Below are 24,829 nucleotides of genomic sequence, written 5' to 3'. Positions count from 1 at the left end.
CCAACTTGCAATCACAGCCTCCGAGACAGCCAAAAAACCAAACTTTAGGACCATTCTTTCCTCTTTATTCACACGTCTTTTAGGATGAGGAGAGGGCATCTGGGGAAAGGCAGAACAGTATTTTCTTCTTCCTCTTTTTCTAAAGGAAATTCAAATGTCCTGGGAGAAAAAGGGGGGAGGATCCAGGGAGGAAAGCATTTTCTGGATTCATATGAAAAGCACTCAAGTAGCATGAACACAACGATGAAAATCAGATTTTAAAAAAAGTATAACTGGCACCCTTTTGACTCAATATAAAAAAAAACCCAAAAACCGAAAATTGCTTCTGCCTTCCATCTTCTGGTCTTTCAGTTAGTTATTCAATTCTGTTCTGAAGGCATTTGCTTTGTTTTTCCACATTTCTTCCTTTCTTCTGGTACTAGTGTGTCCTGGAAAGAAAAATCCAAAAAGTTAACTCTTCCAGGCAACAAAGCACTTCCTTACACAGTAAAGGTGTCCCCAGACCCCTCATTCTTTGTCAAGGGAAGCTTGTCAGAGCGATAAAACCAGTACTGCAATGGAATGGAGGACTGATTTCAAGGAGAATGGAAATGGTCAGACAAAATGAAGGTTAATTTCTGGTGCAAAAGGGATGAATGAGCCTTGTAAGTTACAGAACTGAACAAAAAATTGGTTGAATGCAAAGCTTGCAGGTGCTTTAACCACCCTTCTTTAAACAGGGCCAATCTATCTGCTTGGAATCAGCTGGTCCATGTACAAACAAAAGATCTTCATATCCCCAAGATGAAGTAGTCTAACATGGGCACAGCAGACCCATCTTTTTGAGGTCCTTTTGCCTTCAACATGCCAGACACAGGCATAGCCACGGATGCTGAGTACCTGACAGTCAACCCTAGGACGGTAATGATACACTGGCATATCTGGGGCATCAGAAAACCCAGCAATACGGAAACACACTTGTGCCTGCACATGCAGCAAAAACTAACTTACAGTTAGTTTGTGGACAATTTATTTGCAAGATCTTCCAGAGTTACTCACAGCCCATGGGGAATTAAGGAGTTAAAATATGAGGCCGAGAAACAGAAAACATGCAAGCTCTAGAGAATACACTGATGAGGCATTTGGTAACAGGCCACTAAAGCCAAAAATGACTGGCCCAAGCTAAGGTATAAAGAAGTGTCCAGGGTCCAGAACAGTACCAGCAAACACAGCCGGGATGCAGCCAGCATTCATCTGCTAGAACAAACAACAGCCATCTCCAGTTCCTCTCCCGTTACCTGTCGTAGCTTGTTCTGTGCTCAGATAACTCAAAACACTCCAGGGAGAGAAGAGATTAACAGGGTGTTTCTCTATGGGACGTGATGCCAAATTCTCCATAGGTAATTTTCATGAAACCATTCTCCATACTATCTGATCTGCAGACAGAAGCTTGTATCACAGCGCACATCGTTTCTGTGACACAGCCACCCACGCCGGTTTTGTTTTGCACCACAAAAACTGAGCTCCATTCAATGCACCGTGTGTGTGTGTGCCTGGTGCACTGATTATGAACATGAGAGCAAGCAGACGCTCATGAGATGTACCAGTGCAAGCATGCTATACAATGATTTCAGTCTCTTTACAAGACTTGTCCCAGATGCTCTGTCCCTTCCCCAAAATAAAACAGTGCACTGAGTGAGAAATGAAGCCACACACACACATTCAGGATTGGGCAGCATGCAGAGCCGCAGGCAGTCCTGCCTCCCACGCCACAGTAGATATAGCAAACTGGGACCTTACCTGCTCAGAGTGAAAGGAAACAAAGGACTTTCACTGGTAAATGGTAATGGAGACCTATTAGACAATTGTATTGAATGGGGGGGGGCTGGGTGCTGCTGCTGCCTAAGCCATCATGACCAGTTCAGTCTAACAGGAGGATGAACCCTCAAATGGGTCATGTTCTCAGCTGAATGAGGTGGTGCTGACCTGGCTCTGCTGCACACAGAGCTCTTGCCACCCCAGGCAAGGATGTCATTCAGCAGTCAGAGTGCCTGGAAGCTGAATAACCAGAATACTGCAGATGGGAATAGGGAGTACCAATAGCAGGACAGGAACAGCCCAGATATCAGCCATCTTCATCGTGTTCTCCTCCAGCTGACATTACTAATAACTTATTTACAGCAACAATACTGCTTAAACTAGGTTTATTTCATCACCTGATAGCTGCTTGATGCTTAAGACAGCATATTCACATACACACATATTATCATACAGACTACAAATGATTACGGAAATCAAACAAAAGCAATTTAGTCTCAGAGGATACATACTGCTAATATGCAAACCCAGCTGTAGCCAAGGACACCCAAGGACTGATTTAAAGCCCAGTAAGTGATGTCAAAAGGAAGCAGCTTCAGCTCAGGTATCTTTTCATACAAGGAGTGATGTAGTGAAATGAAACAGGCAGCGTGCCCAGGAAATGCATTCCAAAAAGGCCCTTACTTCTAGAAGAGCTGGTCACTAGCAAAACCCCCTTTTACCGCAGCGTTCTATACTTTGCCAACCTACTGCTTTGCTCTGCAGCGATCCTGCCAAAAGGAGAGAGGAAGAAAGGTTCAGAGAAGATGGGAAGGAGGAAAGCAGCCCTGCTCCAGGAACCAGAGCCAGTGACAGAACTGCAAAAAGCAAAACCAGGCCTTCTGGTAACTTCTGTAAAGAGACGGTTTATACGGTCCCCTTCCCACACCTGCCAGCAGTCTCCACAGTGGAACAGCAGCTTTGCCTCAAAGTGCAATTTAGTTAATTATCACTGCACTTCAACATCTGAGACAGGCTAGCAGCGCGTTAACAAAAAGATGTCTTTTTGAACTTAAAATCATGTACAAAGGGTTTAACTTTAGCTGAAGGTAGAAGTTTTACTTTCAAATTTGTCATTGTAGTTGCAGCTTCATGTCATTTACAGTGGAAAAGCACACAGACACCCCCTGCAGTGTTTTGAAGTAGGAACCAACCGCCTGCATTTATGTGCTAACAGAAGCCCTGGTTGAGCGAAGACACTTAGAAGTAAGCTTCATTGTACCACTGTATTATTTTTCCCCAAATCTGTATCCTAGGTAATCTGTAATTAATAACGATTGTATCGTTACTCTTTAAATTAAACAGGAAATATTATTGAATGTCATAACAGCCCCGTTGGCAACAAAATCCCAGTAGGAACTGTTATGCTAACAAGAGAAAGTGCCACAGTGGAGAGGGCTGGACATCCAAGACAGCAAGGCTGAGAAAGCTGGGAGGATAGTAGGGAAAGGGTTAATTACCACAATGCTCCTCCCTGCCACAGCCATGCAAGCAGAGTTGTTTTAAAGACAACAAATCAATGCCAAACACCTGAAAATTAGATTCTTGTGGTTTGTTTTTCTTACAGCTTTTATCCTGGTTTTAATACAGTGTAATCAAACAAGTGAGAACCCAGGGTTATCTATGCAAATCGGTATGTAAGGATAAACAACAGCTAGTGGCTCAAAAAGGGGAAAGTAAGAAAAGCACAGGTCTGATGGCAAAGCAGGTCACTAAGATCATCTTCAAAGACAAACTCTACATTATACAAAAGAGCTAAACCTGAAGTCTCACATGGAAACCCCGTGTGGCAGAAATGAAGGAGAGGGAACGGTTTGACCTCTAATTAATGCACTGTGTGGGAAGCTTGGGTCAGCAAGCCTGCAGGCTGTCTAAGCCAGGGCACATTCACAAGACGCTGCGTGGCCAAAGACACAAGTGTGAAGAATCAGTACAGTGCCAGTACAGAAACGAATGTTGTATCCCTAACATTTACCAGAATTTTCCCTGGTTTTGCTTGAGTGTGTTTCCCTTTGCAGCTGCCAACCTCTGATAAGCATCTGCTTCCCTTTTGTCTATAAACTCCCTTTAAGGTAGGCGAAGACAGCAGTAAGATACCACTGCCTTACCTTGCTCCTCCTAAAACTTATCTCACAAGCACAGCTACAGAAGAGTTTGGCCTCTTCTGCATTTACGGCTTTCATTACATAACAATATTGTAAGAGCTTGATATATTGTGTAGTAAAGCAAATTTGTCAGTGAATGCATCTCGCCAAATGTAGACTTCCCCACGTCGAAGTGCACATACTTCCACTCTTTGCTTTCTCTGCGTGTGCCTGATGGCTTCAGCCAGCGGGCCATTCTCTCTGAAGGAGCTGTACCTCAGTGAGGGCACCGCATGGCCCTAGTCAGTTCAAGCCCTTATTCTGAAAACAGGCACTAAAGTGGGACCAAGCAGCCCATCCCCACCCCCAAGAACCAACAGCAGTGTTCATTACTGTATCAGTTACTGACACACAGTAACATCAGCGTGATGATCTCCCCGCTGATTTTAAAAGCAGCTCCCACCAACACAACCACCCCTGGCCTACCGCTTTACTGCTTTCTGAGCCAGCATCCTGTTGCCTGCGAGGAATGTGATGCCACCCAAAATGGCCAAGTACTTCAGAGTCTGGAACATGTTGAGCTGAGTCCAGTAGACATACATGAGTCCTAACATCGCTGTGAAAAAAGACAAGAGTCCATGGCTGAAATTGCATTTCAAAGACTCATCATGTGTTATCCTCAGAACAGCTGCTGTGTTGCACTGCCAGGCCTAAGCATTTGGTTTGTATCTCAGCTCTGAAGCTTGGAAATGGCAGATCTAAAGACTAGGCATTACTGCCAGGGGAAGAAGGCATCTGGGTCTCCATACTGGAGAAAAATGTGACACCGATGGCTTGCAGCCAACCCTCTTGTGGCAGAATTATGGACATATTATAGACATTAAGGGCTATCAAAAGGAGGAGAATACTTTTGATTTCAGTAGAGGATGTTAACCTTTGCACATCTGTAGGAGCTTACAGCTTCATAAAACTTCCAAGGAAACTAGCTTGGATTAAGCAACACACTGTCATTTTGGAAACAGTAGATCCAACATTCTCCCAGCCCGCTATGTTTTTGAAATTCTACCAAGACAGTAAATAACTCTGCAACCAAGGGCACAATAAAATTGATGAAAAAATAATATTGGTCCAGCCAAAGAACAAGAGCTTTCATGGGAACAGCTTTAAAGAAAAGATGTAGTCTTTCACTGTAGATGGCAGTCCTGCAGGTTTCAATCCTCCCAGAAACTCCCTGCTTACAAAGGATAAACATGCAATAAAGAAAGGGTGACCTCTGGAAATAAGAAGTTCTACTAAGTACAGATAAATGGTGTGAGAGAGGAGCCCAGATAATGACAGCTGTTATAAGCTGATGGCCAAAAAGGGTTTATTGCCGTATTAACAATCATGAAAAGCAGGAAGGCAGATGAAAACAAGAGAACAAATGTTATGCTATTATGTCATTACAGTTAATAGACCACAAGCCCATTAACCACCAAGGCTCTCATCTGTAACTCCCAGGTGAGAAGGTCAAACAAAGCAGAAAGCCTCTGACACTTACCAGCATGTCCCATGTGAAAAACAATGGTGCTGGGAGCAAAGCTGAAGTTGGAAATGTTGGCACCTATCTTTATCCACTAAAAGAAAAAGAAACAAAACCTGAGTTACGACAGCCTTGTAAACACAAGCTTTTATTTTAAACTTCAGTATCTTTCAAGTCTGTTTGCTTTAAGTTCTTCAATGAATACAGTGTGTTCTCTACAAAAGCACTTGTTTGCTACTGCAGGAGGACAGAGCAGTAATTTCTACGACTAGTAGAACTAGTAGCACTGTCGAGCTCCTTTAGTGAAAATTTCTCCTGCTGCTTCCATTTGCCCAAATGCAGTTCCTCAATTATCTTTCTTAAACTGACAGGAGGATACTGCTCCAAATCTACATTTCTCAGAAAAAATAAACATTGCTATTTCTATCCATCTGAATTCATTTCAATTAAAAAGACATAAAAGCCAAGGTTCTAGTTTTGGACTTGGCAGAACAGCTATAGATACAAGATGTTTGCTCATAAAACCAATTTCAGTTTCTAAAGTACAAAAGAGAAAGGCATATAGGATGGGAAACAAGAGCAGCACCAATAAGATCTTTCATTAAAGTGTCACCAACACATATACTGTGAACTTCAGAGGCCAGTGGACACAACTATCTGAACGCCAGCTTTCAGTGAGACTAGCTAATGGGAAATTACTGCCAAGCAAATAAGGGATCAGTTTCATCCTCCCAATAAGGAGTAATATAACTTACCTAAATGAGAGTTTTGTATTGCATTAGGTTCAAAACACTGATCTGATGATACAGTGAGTAGCAGTAGATGTTTCAACTACAGACATACAAATACTAATTATGTCCATAAATGGGAATCAATCTGATAGGATTAAGTAACACATTTTGTGATGGACATACCAAGGGCAAGGCAGAAGCAATGCTTTCTTACTGTGGAAGTCTAATGTTAGTTATAACTTAATCTGCCTACTGTTATTCAACATCCCTAGCAGAAGCACACTGGAGAAACTCACAAACTCACCCCACCTACTTCCACTTGGCAGCAGTGTTTTTCTGTTTTGACCATAAACTGAAAAAATAAACAATTTAGGAAAGAGACAAGACCAGATCAACTCTCTGCACTGACATTTGCTAGCTACAACTCCAGCACTGCTGTGCTAGTCATAGTTAACCAAGTTTTAGTAAGAAGTTTAGCTGGCCAACCTCCTAGGTGACTTTGGACTGTACAGAAAAAAATTTTCTTCTTCTGTGGCCCAGTTCACTCACCAGAATGAGCAGCAAAAGCAGGGGAGAGAGAATGAGTGCTGTGAAAGTGTTTGATACCACAGTGGGAGGCCTCTTCTCGGGTTCCCTGAAGAGGTGCTGCAAACAAACAAAACCAACTCATAAGCAGGAGCATTCCAACAGAGCAGCTTCTCACCTCCCCAGAGGACCAGCTGCAGCCCTGGTGCTGTTCCCAGGCACTATTTTGGATGGTAAGCATTCCTCTTAAGGCAAAGATTGACTCTTTAAAGTACTGTCCAGTCCAGCCTCTGCACATTTGACCTCTTGTACAGTTAACTTTTCCTTGCACTCACAGAAGCACTTATTAGCTTGTCGATGAGCACAGATGGCTGGAATGGAGCAAGTTAAATCTTCACAAGCAGAGAGCTTTCTGTGGTGCTTACCTAGTCAAATTTTCATATTTGAATCTTCACAGTGACACCAGTTGCTCTCTCACAGGTAGGACAAACAGCTTATTTATATACTCCAGGACTGCAACAAATTTCTTCCCGTTAAGCACTTACTCTGGTTTTCATTTAATTATATTACTTGCAGAGTGTTACTTTTTTTTAAATTGTATGACTTGCAAAAACCAATTATGATCAGAACAAATTATACTAGTAGGACTAGCTCCCCATCTCTGCATGTAATTTTTCTTTTTGACTGTACCTGGATTTCAGGTTTGGGAACAAACAGGTCCTTGGACTGGACTGTGGATGGCGCATCCTCTTCTGGGAATGTGATCACAACATCAGCCTGAAAAGAAATCATGCAGCTTTATGAAGTTTGGTCTTAATGTATTAAAAGTTTTATAAAACCTATTACATTACTGTGGCCTATTTCCATATTTGTCGATCTATGACTGACATGATTTTTAAATGAAATTACAAAAAAGCCACCAGACTTTTCAAGGAGCAGTTTCTCCTAAACACACAGTAATGCTATTCACCCATCACTAAGAATTGGAGTTATTTCCAGCATAGCAAGCACAGAAGGCTAAACCTTGAAGTGCTTGCTTTGAAATTACAAGCAAACCCATAAACACTCTGAAGTTTTTCTTCCACCACATAAACACTCTGAAGTTTCTCTTCCACCACATGATAAAATGAATACTCATTTCTTTCTTGCTTTAATGCTTACTTAAAAACTTAAAATGAACAGCAAACCTCAGAGCCCATAAATGGACAAAAGGTTTCTGGTTCACTACAAAGAACAAAACATTTGAGCCTTTTCTTTCCAAGCCTGTACCATACACTCCTGTTAGACTGCCAGTAATCTCAAAACCACATCACCACGCTTCCAGCTACATACCACATTCCACAGGATAGGATTTTCAAGTGTGGCATCTCCAATTATCAAGTAAAGAGTGTAGGTACCAGAGGCAGAGTCAAATTCAGTCTTTCTTTCAGAGGTATCCAGCTCAAACTTGTACACATTCTTGCTGTCTGGTTCTGCAACAAACACTACCTCCTGGCCAGTCTTTTGGTTGTGAAGTCGGACAAAAGTCTGAAAGGAAAGATTATAACGTCTCCAGAATATCTCATAGCATGTTTACAAATGCCAGTGAAACGGGAGATTTACCCCCACATCAAAAAGCACAACATTAACTGAAGTTGGGAGTATAAACTAGGAGCCTGAGTGTCTAGATACCTGCAAATTAGCAAAGTTCTGTATCTCTCTGAGTAACTACATTAACAAAGGACCAAGACCATCCAGTGGCCCACTTGGGGTACAGGGCAATATATTGAATGTTACTCAGCTGGATGTATCTGACAGCATGAAATAGGGACATATGCATGTATGGCTTTTGTTGTGTTGTGTTATGTTGTCCACGCCCCACCCCCCCCACCCCCTTTTTTTTCCTATTTTATACAGGAAAAATAAAACTACAAAAAATTTCTACATTCAAGACTTCTTCAGCAAACAATCTATACAATATACAAAATCCGAACTGTGGTTCTGCAGTGCAGGCTCTCTGCACCCATTTTGTTGAGTTAAGTAAGACATAGTATCAGAGCCAGAAGAGGCTTCATTTAACATACAGCCAAAACAAATGAACTGAATCCACTTCCCATCTACCAAGATCAGCCATCTTTCACAGTTCATGACAGAAACATATGGCTTCTCAAAACCTATCAAATCTTTTCAAAAGCAACTGTCACCTCAGATACTTCCAAGATGGAACATCTTTGTGAAACAGCAATGACAAAAATTTGTCCTAACCTGGTGAGGGATAAGTTCAGCTCCACTGTTCACATCTATCAGCTGGAAGGATAAAGCAAAATTCTGATGGCTGTCAGCAGTGAAGGAGCCCTTGGCTTTGGCTGGGTAAGCTACCCTAGGAGGAAAAAAAACAAACAGAATTGAGGCGATCTTCCAAGAGAAGGCCTGGTGTTTAAAGAAACAGAGGCATGCAAGACTCTCTAGCAGCACTGCAGTCTACTCAGCATATATGAGCTATTTTATCAAAAAGTCAGGTGAACTAAGATTTCTTTCTCTTTCCCCCCAAATTTAATGAAAATAAATGAATGGCATTTTTGTAGTAGGATTTTTGTGAGCTACATACCTTGCCTGTTTTCAAGTAAAACCGTTGTTTGTTGTAAGGTTCAAAGGAACACTGGAAGGTTTTGTTAATACTACACCCCACATTCCACTTAGCCAATGCTATACTACAATCAAAGGTGCGAAGGAAGCAGAATGGAAAAAACAGGCACTCAAACTTCAGCACAGGAAGGCTGTACCAACACAGAGGGGCTTCAGCGAGGCTGTGCAACCTAAGTTAAATTCCACACATTACGTTCTAACTGATGTCAGTTAAAAAACCGATTACATGAAGTACACATAGCAATGGTACAGCCACACCTCCCAAATACAGCACACGTGCTGCTTTAGAGCGTCTCTGTGGAAGCCCAATAATACCAGAAACACTTTTAAAACTTGCTTTCACTATGGAGATGCCAATAGAGGAACAGAAGACTCAGGTTGCCTGGCTTCTGTTAGTACTTATTTCAGTATTAAGGAAAACCACCTATACAAATAATCAGTATTCTCCCAATGAACACACAGGTTTAAGAGAAACAGCATGGATATAACTCTGTAGTTATTTCAATACAAGATTCCTCTGGTTTAGCTGAAGCAGTTAAAGCTCAGAAGACCTCCAGTCTAGAGCCAGAGTTGCCCCTTAAAGGGTCACACATACTGAGTTGTTTTACCTGGTTGTTTTTGGTGCAATGCTCTGATCCTTATCCACGGTAGAAAGATCTACATTAGTAATCCCAACTTCTGTGGAAACTTTTACTTTCAGCTGCAACAAAAAACAACAGAAAATTACTCAAAATACTCTGCCTATACTAATTACAATCATGTTCACTGCAAAAGCTTTAGCTCTTCTGTCCCCTTCCAGAGTTTCACACTAAGCAAAAGACAGAACCTGACCAGAAGGATTTACAGCACTTTACCTTCTGGCAAAGCCCCTGCATCGGTCACTAACCCAAACCCATCCCTTTCCTCCCTGCACAAGCAGCCAGCTCTGAAGACACAAGCTTCTCAGTCATGCCGGAGTTTGCTGCCCTTTGGAGAACTGTTTTTAGTGAAACAGTCCAGCTATCCAGATCCAACTATTTTCCTTTTGAACCAGCAGAAACTAGCTGTTAAAACATTACATCACATATGATACAACTTAAAACTGCACGTGCATATGTACTTCTGCTTACTGGATAGCAATTTGAGATGAGAGAGGTCTCTGGACAGCAACCAGTTATGCCTTTGTTGGCTCCTGAAGCCTAACAGGTTTCGGCTGATTTTATTACCAGCAGGCAAAAGTCAAAGCATTCCTGCAGACCTGCACTTTGTTCGGCAAGCTTTCCTTTGGAGTCACAGCATTCATCACTTGGTGCAGGGCAGCCAGTAAGGCCCTGCCATTTATCACACTCCTTTGTGCTAAGCGCAATATAAACCCCAAGCAGAGAAATGACTTCCTGCCCTCTCCCCAGTCCCAAACCACAGACCATCTAGGCAGTGAACCTCGGTGGGTTTGACTGATTTCAATCCTTCTCTCAAACACAAGCAGTTACTGCAGTCTGTGGTTTTTAATTAGCACATTTGTTCTCACAGCTTACAAATGCTCCCCTGGAGAATTAAAGTTTCATTGCCAAGATATTTTTCATCATATACTACGATTTGTTATTACAGGTTTGCTCATGTGAACCAGACCCACACCCTCACCCTGAAAAATAATTCACAGGGAACCTGTGGGAGAAATATGTAAAAACATAAACCAAACTATTCAGGTCAGACTTCAAACACAACAATCTTGGCAGTTCCTGTACAAGAAGTGTAATTTAAGATAGAGATTACCTCTGAAAATCGATCCATTAACATGTAGACTATTTTTTATTAAAGCCTTAGTTTGTTCCAAGATGGGAGCAAAGAAAGGTGGATTAATGAAATATTAAACTTATGTGAAAGCAACTCGGAGCTGCTGCACACAGCCCCTCCAGCTGAACAGTACACAAACATCTCTCAAATATTTTAATGCCAGGAAATGTAGTCTCTGCCGGAGTAATAACCCACTGGTTTAGCTCATTACTGTCAAAACGATGGTGCATTAAGGACAATTAATGCTAATAACGGTAAGGAAAAAAAAGCAGTTCCCCCAGCAGTCCTCCCCCGTAACAATGTGTCTTATTAGAAGCGATTCGCACAAAGCTGCCCCAGCGTTAATACATTCCTAACCGGTACCTCTGTGTGCCAGCAGCAAGCTTAAGCAGGACCAATCAATCCCCTTTTGACGCTCCTAAGTGCCATTACTGATACAATGACAACATCAATTTGATACACAGAATAAAGGTCAGCAGTTGTAAAATAAATGTCCACTCCAAGCTGACCATGACGGAAGACTTCAAAAGCTAATCTTTTCTTTAAACAGGAGACTGAGGGCAAAAACTAACCCTGGGAATAGACATTATTGGAGAAGAGTATTCTCAGCTGTTGACACTGGGGTGACTATATGAATAGTCACAGAGGTCACGTTCTTCCCACTGTAACAAATTTGAGGAAGGTAAAAAACTCTTATAAAGAAGAGTTATATATACTTAACTTTTCTTCAGAAAGCTGTGGTATAACAGCTTTTGCCACCAAAAAATGGGGTTATGTATGCATGAAATGAAGACTTCATGTGCATTTGCTTTGGTCACTGTTTCTCCACTACAAAAGCATCACCATATACGCAGTTAGGAGATGCCAAGATGACCCCCCTGACTCTTTCCTAGCGTCCTAGAGCTTATACAAACCGACAACAAATGCTCATCTTCCATACATCAGGCAATCACCAGACAACTGCTAGCCAAGCCTTGAGATTTACAGACTCCAATCTTGAATGCTCTGAAGAACTAACATTCTTAGAAACTGTTTTTGCATAGCTGCTTTGGGCTGCTATATAAACACTTCCACTGTTAGCTTTTGTTCATACGCTGTCAGATCAGCATCGAAGTGATAAATCAGTTTTGGAATTTACACAAGTCTCTTTTGATCATATACCAATCTGGTTATTTGCCATACTCCCGAGTCAAAATTCATTGCACTACAGAAAAATACGTGATAAAAATGCTGTACAACTGGCAACATCCTTAACAGGTATAAATAAAAAGCTGTTTCAGTGAATAGTCACAGAATTAAAATGCCATCAAAAAGCATACCCACCTCAACTCTGTTAGCAATAAATCGCTTATCTCCATCAACGCTGATAGAGAAATCATAATATCCACTTGCAGGTTTCACATTCATGAAGTTCAGCTCAAAGACATCTCTATAACAAAAAAAGGTGTTAAGCACCCTCTAGGACACTAACAGCAGCCTATAAACAGGTAACACCTTGCTACCAAGAAGTTTCCAAATACGCCAGATTAAACAGGCTGACAGACAAATGGAGCACAAAACTCATATTGCCAAGTGCAGCAGAAAAAGAATTCTTCGAAATTCCCCTGAAGTCAGAAGAGCATTGCAATTTCCCATTCCCAATCAAAAGAAGAAAAAACAGACATTCACCATCACTACTAAATGTGATGCTCAGTCACCTGTTACCAACAAAACACAACTACAGCATTGAGTTCTCCATCATACAAACAACTCTCTGGTGGAAGAACACATAAGGAAAGTAAGTCCAACACTATTTAAACAACAGTCATTTGCCTTATGAACTGTAAAAATAAGATTATTTTCTTACCCCGACAGAGTAAATGCTGTCTGTTGAAGGACAGTGGCTTTGCTAGATGCAGACTTGGCATAGTCGAGCTTCACAGAAGCTTGAGTCAGTGGCTGGGACATAACATTGGTCACTTGTAGCTACAAGAGAAAAACAAGAACTTCCATGAATCCATTGTCCCAGAAGGAATGCAGTGGCACAGATGACTTGCTATCCCTCTCTCTGTATTACGCAACAGGAATTTTCCCCTGCCCAGCATGCCAGACTCACCTAGTTCTTTCTAACATAACTGGAAAAGCTACAGTTTGTAATTAGCAGAGCTGACTTCCACGCAGTGCCTTCTTGAGGTGCTGTCTGGTAAACCCTGGGTAAGCAGAAGCTCCTAAGAATCACTTTATAAAAGCACTAAACCCCCAGATCTACTAGAACCTGACTCCTGGAGCTAAACACAAAAGACATCACCTTATACATTCAGTCAGCCCAGACCTATGTTACTAAAGACTGAGCCAAGAGATGAGTTAAGATTTGGGGCTAAGGACTCACCCTGAGTACGGGCTGATGGTGAGAGACAGCTGCAGGTCCATCAGGGACAACAATGACAGGCAAGTGGTAGCGGTTCCGGGATAAAGAACCTGCAGCACAAGCAACGCTGAAAGCCTCCGAGAGTGTCTCAAAGTTTTTCTTGCTAAAAATTGCATTCATTAACTGGATAATTTGATCCTGAAAGAGGAAAATCAAATCACATATAAGCACCAGCAGCTTCCCACAACACTGCAAACTGGCTCAGTTATAATGTTATTAATAAAAACATCATTCTGATGTTTAAAAGACTGTTTAATTTCCCATTTGCTTTAAAAGTATTTCAAGTTACGAGGTAACCCAAAATTAGCTGCTTTTTGAATGTCACATTAGCATTCTTATTCTTGGCTGGGTGGTTTCAACCACAATCACTGTAATTGTGCTACAAACTTCCAAAAACAGAATTTGGATCTCCTGCTTCTAACTATGTGTTTCAGAATGGAAGATGCCGTCAGTTCAACTACCCAGACTTCATGCAGCTGCAAAAAGACAAATCTGGCTTTAGGAGCCATGCAGTTGTCTTCATCCAGTGGAGGAGGACTAGGCTGGATGCCCTGGCTACCTGCCAAGCTGGGAAGGCCACAGAGTGATGATGCAAAGCATCCTAATGGCTCTGGAAAGAGCCAGTCTAGGCCCATGCCGGCTTATCCCCTTAGGCTCAGCAGTGTCCTCAAGCTAAGAGGATTAGCTTTAAAGCAGTACCACCAGGAGCACAGAGCCAGCTCTGGCTCTGGGATGTGCCAAAGCTAATTTGTTCTCTCCAAAGTAGGAGTGGGACCATGTCCCCCAACCGGTTTTGCAGTCTGACTATGTAGAGTTAGTGCATCTGCAGCACACTCCGCAGGGTATGCCATGTTAGATAGATTACTCCATCATTCCCTGCTAGTCTGGAAAACAGAAGCATTGGTAACCTGTACTTTGATCCAAGCAAGGATTGTGGGCTAAATTCTAATCAGAAATGAGAATAATCAAAGACAATCCCAAATAAAGCAATAGCATACACCTACAAAGAATGCTTTTAAATGAAATCCTCTGCATCTCAAATTTTCACCCTACTACTTGTATTAATGAGCACCAACATACATCACAACTAGAGAAAGCATCCAGACAGATGCTACAAAACTTCTTAGTGCGAATCCTGCAGTGTTTTTCATTTATATTGAGGGCATGGCATAGCTCCAGAGCCTAATCAGCAACTGACACTCATTCAAATGGTGGGGGGGAAGGGAGCTATTTTTTCAAATACTGTATGTTAATTTTTAAAGAGAGTTTTGCGGCATTCTGGAGGCACTCTCACCATTCACAAGAGGTAAAGCTTTAAGACCCAACAACAGCACTTCTGACAGAACAATTCTGAAACAACACTAAACAATTTTCCTTAATTGGTCTTTTTTTTAAACATCATTTGGATGCTGACAGTTTGAATTGTGTGTAGCAGAATCACCACCTCAAAAATGACAGCAAAATTACTTTGCATTAGTCTGTTTGGCAGCAGCATGGAAGAGAGCCAGGAACGAACTCAGATGTCTTACACTGGCTTCTGTCTCAACCCTGCCACTTTGGCTTGTGCTTCAAGGAGCTGCCATTCTCAATCAAAAGTACATCTACCTCAGTTAACTCGTTGTGGGGAAAAAAAATTACTGAGTGCACAGCCTGCAATAATGATTTCTAGCTTAATCAAGCTCAAAAGGAATTTCCAACAGTTTTTATTTTAAACAAGTTTTTGCATCTGGATTCCTGTAGGCGTATGGTACTAATATTGTCCCTCTTTCAGGCACCCCAAACTAGGGTGCCTGCATTTCCTCACAGGTAAATAACATTTGCAAAACACTTTGAAATACTGGAAAGTGCTAGACAAGTGCCAAATACCAGAGCAAACTCTGAAACAAGACTTTTTTTTCACACAGCTTGTCTCAATAAACAAAGAAAAACTAGGCTGCACATGCAATTTCCTTCTGTACATTTGAAAAAGGAAGAAACAAACCAAATTCAGCCTGTGAGCTCGAAGGTGGAATTTCCTCTAGACTCTGTTACTTAGCATTCCCTCTGACATGTCCCTTTTCACTGAGTGTGCTCATTTTTTCCAGTAGACATACTAACCAGTTATACTGGCCTCTTGCGCTGTGCAACAATGACCAGGCTGATCCTTTTTGTGAGCTAGTGTGCAAGGGAGGAAAAGGCAGATACAGACCTCCTTCATTGCTGGCTCTGTACCCACATGGTCTGACAGCTTATAGGCAGCAGCAACAAACAGTGCAGTAGTCTCAATTCCTTCTTCAAACTGCAGATAAACTCCACCCAAGTCATCCAGACGAGCAACAAGATCCTGACAGAAAGTTATTAAAATGTAAATTGCATTCTAGTAGACCCACAGAAGTTTACTGTCAGGTCTGTAATCAACAGTATCTGTCTGAGATCACCGATGTATTTTGTAAGTTGTTTAGAAACAGGAAGAAAAAGAAACCTTCAGCATTTAGTGGATTTAATGGTATTTAAAAGTCATGACTTTCTGTGTTTCAGGCCACTATGAAACAGTTAAAAAGCCCAGAAGAAATATCTGCTAGGAAGGAAGAGCCAAGCCAACCCACATTATGCAGGCAAGAAATTAGCCAGGCTGGTTTTTCATTTTGTGTTTCACATCAATACATCTGTTAGACCTCTGTAGTACTAAAAAATTCCTGAATAATTAGAGAGCATAGCATGTTCCTACCTCTATCTCCTCAACAATGCCACTTAGATCTGCCTGCTGGGACAAGTAAGATGCCGTCTCCAAAGCCTGGATGGTTCTTAAACAAAAACAAACAAAACAACCGTATGATTTTTCCTTCCTTAAAAGCCAAACATAATTTAAATCAAAGCTACTACAGTTCCTATTCTGAATGAAGTGTAAAACAGCTGTTACTGCATTCAGTTGACTCAAGACAATGAATCTGAAGTGATTTAGTGGAAACTTAGAATTCATTACAGAGTGCCACCTTAGCTGCATCAACGCTGCAATAAACTCAGAGATTCAAAGGCAGAGAAGAAACCAAACTTTGATCCCTGCACAGCACAGATCCCCAGACTTGCTACTGAGGTTTCCACAAATCCATTCTTTTCATCAAAAAGCAAGTTTTAGTTTCGCTTTCTTCCCCAGCTTTTAAGGAATGCTCTGTTCTCTCATTTCACAGTAAAACTACTTAATTCTTTGGTGATAAATACCAAGATTCCTTCTGCTTACTGCTGTGTTTTTTCCATCTCACAACACAGGCATCCCAACCTAGAAACAGGGCTGAGGAGGAGCATCAAGTCTACTGCAACCATACACAACACAGAACCATGGCTGAGAATAAAGTCAAAAATCTGTTGTGATTTTTTTAAAAGAGGAGGCTTCTTTGGGGCATGTTCTCTTTACAGACCATTACCATAACTAAACTGAATACACAAGCCCATTTGCAAAATCACACAGAAAATAGCCCCAAACCGTATTTTTCATTCACCCAGAGGGACAATAATGAACTGGACGGATACATCAAATGAAAACACAGCACCTACTCTACTACATCTATATGCAAAAAACCGTTACAATACTCTTTACTCCAAAATCCAACTACCTAGAGGATAAGCATGCAACAGTGAATCACTTCCATCTGAAAGACTTACGCCAGCACATTTTCTTCTTTGCTAAGACGAGCAGTAAGAGCGCTGAGTGCTTCCTGAGATGCCAAAGGAAGGCCAAAGCCACTCAGGGCCCCAACAGCATGGAAGATCTGGGTGATGGAGGAATCCTCACTGACAGCTGCAAGCAGCAGCTCCCTGGTCTCATTTGAAATGGTAACCTGAGGAAGAACACAGGGAACACGTTGATTCACACTTGTAAAAACAAGGCCTTCTAGTCACCACTGGTTTCTTCCTGAAGCAATACGCTTGACTGGTGAACTTATGAAGAAAAGCCATTTATCATTAACTTTTAGTTTAATTAATTAAATCCCTAAGTTTTGCTGTCAATTATCATATAGTCAGGATAATCCACGGTTTAGATTTATCACAGTAACCTGCTACTGATTTTCATCTGGCATCACATCATTGTGCAGCAGCTGGTGGTACCGATGAAAAACAGGGCTTGGATAACCCACCCACAGTTCAGCAAGGCTAGCCTGCATTTGTACTATCGCAGTGTTCCAGCAAAGGGTTTACATCCAAACAGTTTATCATCCACCCAAAGAGTTTTTAATTGACACAGCTGCTGTGAATTCTAATTAAATGTGCTGGCTCTTTTCTTCTTAGCCACCAATATTTAATCAAGAAACATCCCTTCAGAATTACTCTGGACCAAATACTTGCTTCATGTATCTTTACAGTTTGCCTTGTACAGAGTAATCCCAGACACTTCAGAAGTTATTTACATATGACACAACAGAGTACAACCTGCTAAAAGAAAGCAAAAGTAGAAGTTATGCATAAAATAAACCCAAGAAAAATATCAAGGTAAATATTTCCTTGGTAACGTCTGTCTGTGGAGCTCAGGGCTCCAAACTCACCTCACAGCCAGACAGGGCCTGGATGGACTGTGCAGCATAGAAGAGGGAATCAACACTGCTGGAGTCCACATGAGATTTGATAAAATTGCACGCAGCCTGTGAAGAAACAGAAGTTAACTTACAGCAACAGTCTTGACTTAAGGCACTGGGAGGAGATTTAATGATACTCCAAGACAATTTCATGTACACTAGTGTTCATTTTTATACTGAAAACAAGCAAACAAAATCCCTAGTAATATTTGTGACAGAGCAGAGCCTAGAACCCTCCAGATCCTACTTTGCTAAGTGCTGCACAAGGTGGCTCCTGCTAAAAGACATAAGTGATTTTCACATAAACTCTACTTCAATGAGAATTCAAATTTAAATTGAGTATAATTATAGAACCTATAAAAATAAAAATCCCTTGGGTATACTTAATAGGGAAAATCTCCAAGGACAGTGAACAGATGAATAGAAATTCTGAGGGCAAGTTTCCCTCCCAGCTGTGTATCAGTCATTAATGGTTGCAAAATATAAAATTTCAAAGCATACAGAAAGACAAGTCAGGTAAGGAGCTACCGTATGAAGGCAAGCAATGAGACTGCTCATTAATCTGTAGCCAGCTTATTATTAACTGACAGCTAGCTAGATAGATCATTAAGATTTCATTTCAACCAGAAAATAATGAAGAATTCAATTGCTCATACATAAATCACTGCTTTTTGAGCACGTGGATCATAGGCCTTTACAAGTAGGACAGGATTTTCATGCTACAGTTATCTAGGAATACAGATATACATTCAAGTGCTATGCCTAGCTATTATTTTTATTACCTCTACCTTTTAAAGTCTCACCCCATGAAGAGGAATACTGTCCAGAAAAAAAAGTCTCATCACAAACCTTCAAAGAACAAATAAACAATTACTGTTTACCTGCAAAGCAAAGGGTTTATTACCATTGGCAACACTAGGAACTATTAAAAACCCCGGACATGCTGAGATAAATGGAAGCAGCAATTCTCAGCCTAGCTCGCAGATGACCAGTAACCAGCCACAACAAGGTGTCCAGTGTAGTGAACCGCAGCATCTTCAGGACTCTCACAGTTACGAGTTTGTGGTGCAAATGCACAAGACTCAAAGAGAAACTAAGTCAAAAGGGTTTAGAACCACGGAACTAGCTGAATTTGAGGAAAGAACAAACACATGTTTTACAGCTGATGTGCATAGGTAAGCATGCATGCGCACATAAGCAGGCATGCCTATGTAAACAGGTTGTTACAAAGACAGCCTGCAACATTTGAACTAGAAATGCCTAAAGGCATGAAAGGGCAGTAAGCATCATGCTGATACCACAAGCTTTTGTTTCTAGTCTGCACAGAAGGGTACATATTTATATACAAAACCAGCAAGGTCACATGACTGGGCTGAATTTGATGTTGGAAGCGAAACAAAGCAATGAAAACTCTATTTAACAGGATGGTGAAGCAAACATGCCACAGGCAGGTTTGGGGGGTTTTTTTGGTGGGGTTTTTTTTTGCCTTTTTTTTTTTTTTTTCACAAAACAGTGAAACAAATTGGTAACTACAGCAATATCTGAACAGTCTACGGAGCGGCAAGCCCTGAAACCACCGTGTAAAGGCTCTAAGTGTGCGGGAGCACACAGCAGTCCCCGCTCTGACAAAGATGCGGTTTATTCAAACAGCACACCCCAAGGACTGTCAGTAATTACTAACGATTCGCTCCGCTACTTGCTAAGGACATCACACACGTGCGCTTTACATTTCCTCAGCGTGCAGCCGAAGCGCAGCTCATAGATAAACTCATTTCGCCTCGTCTTTCGCCGCTGCGCTGCGCCGCGCCGACAGCTGCCAGCGCTCTAGCCCCTGCGCGGGGCCTGGGCCTGGGGCGCCCAGGGCAGCCCGCGGCGGGGCGCGGGCTGCGGAGCGGCCCTCCCAGGCCCTCGGCCGCTCACCTTTTCGTCCGCCACCCGCACCCCCAGGCTGCCGAGGCCCACGATGGAGTAGAAGGCGGCCTGCACGTCGGCGAAGGGCCGCTCCAGCGCCGCCCGCAGCCGGGCCAGGTCGCGGGCGGTGAGGCGGTGGCTGGGGGCCAGGGCCTGGGCACCGGCGAGGAGGAGGAGGCTGAGAGCCGCCGCCACACGCAGCCGCGGGCCTGCGGAGAGACAAGCGAGTTACCCCGCGGCCCTTCCCAGCCGCGTCGCCCTCCCCAGCCCCCTCCCCGCCCGGCCCGCGCCTCACCCGGCGCCGCCATGATGCCGCCCGCCACCTGGGCCACGGCGCCGCTTCCGCCCCGGGCCCCGCCCCCCGGCCCGCCCCATCGCGCCCGCGCCACGGGGAGGCGGCGGGGACGGCGTATTTTGCGAGGGGGCTTGAGCCCCACGGACGCCCGCTGGAGACACGGCGAAAAACTGTGAGAAAGCGCAAATGGCAGGGGGCTGGCGGGAGGCGGCCAGGGACCGGGCGGCGGCGGGGTCGCCTCAGAAGAGGCAGCGGCAGCTCCCCTGGGCGGCGGCAGTGGTACGGGCCTCCCGGCGGCCCTCGGCGGCGGGCGGGGGCGGCCCCTGGCGAGGATGTGGGCTGCGCTGATTGGCCGAGCCGTCTGCGGCGCTCAGCGCGCCGGGGCGCCTTAAAGGGGAAGCGGCGTGAAGGTGCGCCGCGTGCAGTGCCCTTGTTAGCTTAAGGGTTTGTTAATTTATGTTAACGTTATGTTATGCCTGTCATTTTATATCATGCTTCCGTGCCATGGCATGATGTGCTGTGTCACACTGTGTGATGCCATGCCATGGTGTGCTGTGCTGTGTTGTGCCACGTCACGTTGTATGATGCCGCACCATGCCATGATGTGCTGTGTCACCCTGTGTCACCTTGTATGACACTGTGCTATGCCATGGTGTGTCATGCAACCTCCTGCCGTGCTGGTTCCTGTTGCCCTGTGCCATGCTGCATGCCATACCGTGCTGTGTCATGCCATACCGTGCTGTCGTGTGACACCAGCCCCTGCCTTCTGGAGCTCCTGCACCAGTGCACCATTTCCCGCTGTCCCGCCAGCTCCAGGTGTCTTGGCACCTTCCCTGCAGCTGTGCTGGGAAGGCGCTTGCCTACCCCAGCGAAGGGCAGTGGTCTCCTGGGGCATCTGCAAACCCCCAAATGCCCTGGGACTCATTGGACCTGCCAGTGAGCAGTGTGGGGCTGCTGATACGCTGGGATACCGTTACCCCTGCCACCCCCGAGTGACTGGCAGTGGGTGCCAGCCTCTCCCATCACCTCTGCTGTAATCACCTGCTCTTAATTGCAGCTGAGCGCCACAGTCAGCCTCTGGCAAAGCCTCTGGTTCCTTGGCTGCTGCTCCCCAAAAAGCTTTCTCTTCCCAGCAATACAGGGGCATAAAGGGCAGTGTCCGGCTGCACGCTTCCCGGTGGGATGGGCCAGCTCTGACAGCCTGGACCGGGCATTTCTCATGAGCTTCATCGGTGGGACGCCGGGACCGGTGCCATTGCTCCTGTGTGGGGTCAGTGGGGAGGGGGCAGCTCCCCGGGGCAGCAGCAGTGTCAGGAAGGGACTTGACAAGTGAACAAGTCTGTGCAACGCTGCTCCATCATATTCCTCGATGGAGGTGTGCAAGCTTTAAGGGATTGTTTCAGCAATCCCTGCTTCAGGGGAGCCTTATTTTCATCACTTCATTTCTTACCCCTTGTTTTTCCCTAAGTACCAAATAAAAAAAGAGACAAAAAAGCAAGTGTAAGGTTAAGCCCCAGCTCTGCTGTGCGAAATGCAAACCTGTCAGTTAACCAAGCTGGATTTCCCTCTGGGAATAAACAGCCCCGTCTGTTTGCCCCACATTGATTATTGCAGGTGACTCTTGGGAATGGCCACAACCACGCCAGCGGGGACCTCAGGCTCCTGCAGTGGAGCAATGCACGCATCCATGTGCCAGCCCCTGGGGACGGACATGTGGGCCTCCAGGTCCCTGTCCCATGGGGGACACAGCAAGCTGCCTGTGACAGACACCCGTCCCGCTGCTCACTGCCCTCCTGGAAGGCCCCAAAATTTGGGGAAAAGGGCTGTGCTTCCTCCTGCAGAGGGCACTGGGAACGTGCTTTTTGCTTTCCAGGGAAGATCCCCTGGAGCCGATGCAGCTCCCGCTCACCCGCCATCCCCTCGCCTCTGCACTCCCTGGGTTTAGGGGCATTTGGTGCAGCGTGGACAAGGCTCTTGGCCTCGCTGGGGGAATGAGAGGGCTGGAGAGCTTCTAAATGTGGAAAGCCACCACCGAGAAGGCAGCCTGCTCCCCACTCTGCCAGCCACCCTTGCTTCTCCCTCTGCACTGGAGCCGCGATGTGGTACTGGCTCCTCTTTGGGTGGCACCAAGGTGTGGCTGGCACAGATTTGTGGTGGTTTGTAAAGCCCAGCCGAGACACGCTGCCCATCAGCTCTGTTTCAACAGTGCCAAACCACCAATCTCACCTAAATCTCCAATTACTGAGCCTGAACATGTTTGACCGCCTCAACACAGAAGATGCTCATGACACGGATGGGTACCTGTGGGAGGATACAGGTACTATCTATCACAGATGGGCATGATAGGATGAGGATACAGGCATGCATCTGTGCCGAGGGCATCTCCCACGCTGGGGATGCCCCCCTTGCACTGGGTTACTCCTCCCGTTTTCCCATGGGAGATGTAGCTCCCCTGAAGCATGTTGCAAAATCCTGTCACTGTAGCTTTCCTGAGGAAAGGAAAAAATGATCGGCAGCAGAATGTCTGATTTTGATATTCTGACCCAGAAATGGCCTTGCCTCGTTGGGTTTGCATCATTTAACGTTTTGCAGTAACCAAATGACACATTTCGGCCAGCTGCGATGGCATTTCCTGTCCCATTGCCCTTCCTGGGGAGAAACTGGGCTGAGGGGAAGGTTTTTTCCCAGGACTGGAGCTAAGCCAAACTAAAATGATCTTAACGTCCCTTGATATATGGCATTTCTTTTCTGTTCAAGCTATCAGATGAGTCTCTCACCTTGCCCTGGCCCTGCTCTAGTCTGTATCAGAAGATGACCATACAATCCCCAGGGATGCTGGGGACCCCTCCAAGAGGGTGGCTGATCCCACCACCATCCCAGGGGAAGGCACCAGAGCTGGCTGGGCTCCCTGAAGTCCCTTGAGGACCTCCATCACCTTTCTCTGGGGCTGAAAAACCCCACATGCACCAGCCCAGCCTCAAGAGGAGGCTGGAGACCTGCAGCCGAGCTCTTCTGCTATGACAGATGGAAATGGGAAGGTGTTTTTTTTTTTATGAGATGAGAGAGAAAAAGCTAAAGGCCAGTTGTGCAATTAAGTGCCTTAAATGTGGATTTTATTTCGATGTAATGGGATGGTTATTGCATATAAAAGAAGTGCCAGATGGTTGTTAAAACCGCATTTACTAAGTTCTAATAACCATGCATTTGACCTGTAGCCCATCAAGAGCTGCAGCCTCTCATTATAAAACAGCTTGGGAGCCCTTGCCCCAGGCAATACCTCTGGCTGGTCCTTGCTGGGACCGTCACAGGACATAGTCCTGTGGCGTGGCTCTCCAGCCACAGGATGCTTTCCCTGTCTCTGACCTGCAGTTTGTTGGTGATGGTGACAAGGACAGAGGGATGAGGAGGTGTCAAATAAATCTGCCACTTTGGGAAGAGGTGCCAGGACCCCTCCAAGGGGTGCAGGGCAGTGGAAGGTCTCTGTATGCCCCAGGGCAGAGCTCTCTTCTGCTGCCCCACCTGGTACCAAGGGGCTTGGAGGATGGAGGGTGGAGGGGCTGGGGTATGGCTCCTTCTTCTCTCCCTGTGGGACCTTGCTTAAACGCATGCAGGAGCAGGCAGGGAAGGAATGAGGTGAATTTATGGAGGGAACTGCAGGTCTCATCCCCCACTGCCCCCCCCACACCTGCTGCAGGCAATGCACAGGGTCCGGGCAGCTCAGTCCCTGCAGTGCCCCGAGGAGGACAGTGCACAGCACCAGCCTCCACAGCACCTCTGGGCTGGATCATGCATTCAAGGGGAGCCCAGGACAAGCAGGAGAGCCCCCAAACCTGCGGGCTGTGCCTCAGCATCCCTCCTGCCAGCTCTGCCTGCCGGCAGCACAGCTAACCTTCCTTCTTTGGTAAAGACTCCAACAATTCCCTTTTTAGGCTTAATACCACCAGTCCCGGGAAGGAACGGGAGCCTGTTCCCCCGTCAGGGCAGCTCTAGGTGGAGGGGCTGCTCGCAGGGCTGCTGCCCATGCTCTTCTGCATGCACATGGCTTTCCAAGACAGCCCTTGTCCACGGCGCTGCATCCCGGCAGTGTCCTGGCTGGAGAGGCACCGTGGTCCCTGTGCTGTGGGAGCTGGGTGGCTCAGCCCGCTTTCCCAGGAGCACACCTCGCCCTGGCCCGCACGAAGGTATGACTGCGCTGGCTGGGGTCTGCTTTCCTTATTATTACTCCTGGAAAACTCTACTTGATGAATCCCAGCTGGGAGACTTTTTTTGGGGGGGGTCTTATTAAATTGTTGTTATGTATTTTTCCACAGCGACGTTCATCCTCCCCATCCCACTCTGTGCCCCACCGGACCACTCTGGCAGGAGGGGATGAAGGGCTGCCAGGCTGCCTGGACCTGAACCCAGCCCTTCCCTGTGGCTGTTACACCTGTGGGCTCCCTGGGCACCCCATCCCCAGGACCACTGCCCGCTGCACGGCTCTCTGAGTTAGCCCAATACCTGCATGAGCAGGCAGTTGGCAGTGCCTCCAGCATCCCGTGCCCTCCTGACTGCATCTCCAGGGTGCTGCAGGACA

General features: G+C 45.1%; 1 protein-coding gene across 2 annotated transcripts; it reads right to left on the bottom strand.

Annotated features, from left to right (window-relative positions):
- Nucleotides 1-43: 43 nt before the first annotated feature.
- RPN2 (ribophorin II) lies at nucleotides 44-20,400 on the bottom strand. 2 transcript variants are annotated; one of them, XM_055721904.1, is made up of 17 exons: nucleotides 20,257-20,399; nucleotides 19,971-20,170; nucleotides 18,021-18,116; nucleotides 17,143-17,318; nucleotides 16,211-16,286; nucleotides 15,692-15,826; nucleotides 13,465-13,641; nucleotides 12,943-13,061; nucleotides 12,420-12,525; nucleotides 9,932-10,023; nucleotides 8,943-9,057; nucleotides 8,031-8,225; nucleotides 7,389-7,475; nucleotides 6,723-6,818; nucleotides 5,461-5,536; nucleotides 4,407-4,536; nucleotides 44-428 (listed from the first exon to the last, which is right to left on the bottom strand). In XM_055721904.1, exons 1-17 carry the CDS (start codon nucleotides 20,267-20,269, stop codon nucleotides 419-421), a joined length of 1,899 nt encoding a protein of 632 aa, XP_055577879.1. In that variant the 5' UTR covers nucleotides 20,270-20,399; the 3' UTR covers nucleotides 44-418. The 2 variants fall into 2 exon arrangements, with proteins under 2 accessions (XP_055577879.1, XP_055577878.1); XM_055721903.1 differs by having other exon boundaries at nucleotides 331-2,567; nucleotides 20,257-20,400.
- Between the last annotated feature and the right edge of the window lie 4,429 nt (nucleotides 20,401-24,829).

This window comes from Falco cherrug, chromosome 10 (genome assembly GCF_023634085.1).
Source record: "Falco cherrug isolate bFalChe1 chromosome 10, bFalChe1.pri, whole genome shotgun sequence".
Classification (NCBI taxonomy): Eukaryota; Metazoa; Chordata; class Aves; order Falconiformes; family Falconidae; genus Falco; species Falco cherrug.
The sequence above is the reverse complement of the archived record's forward strand: the minus strand, read 5'-3'. Positions and strand labels throughout refer to the sequence as shown.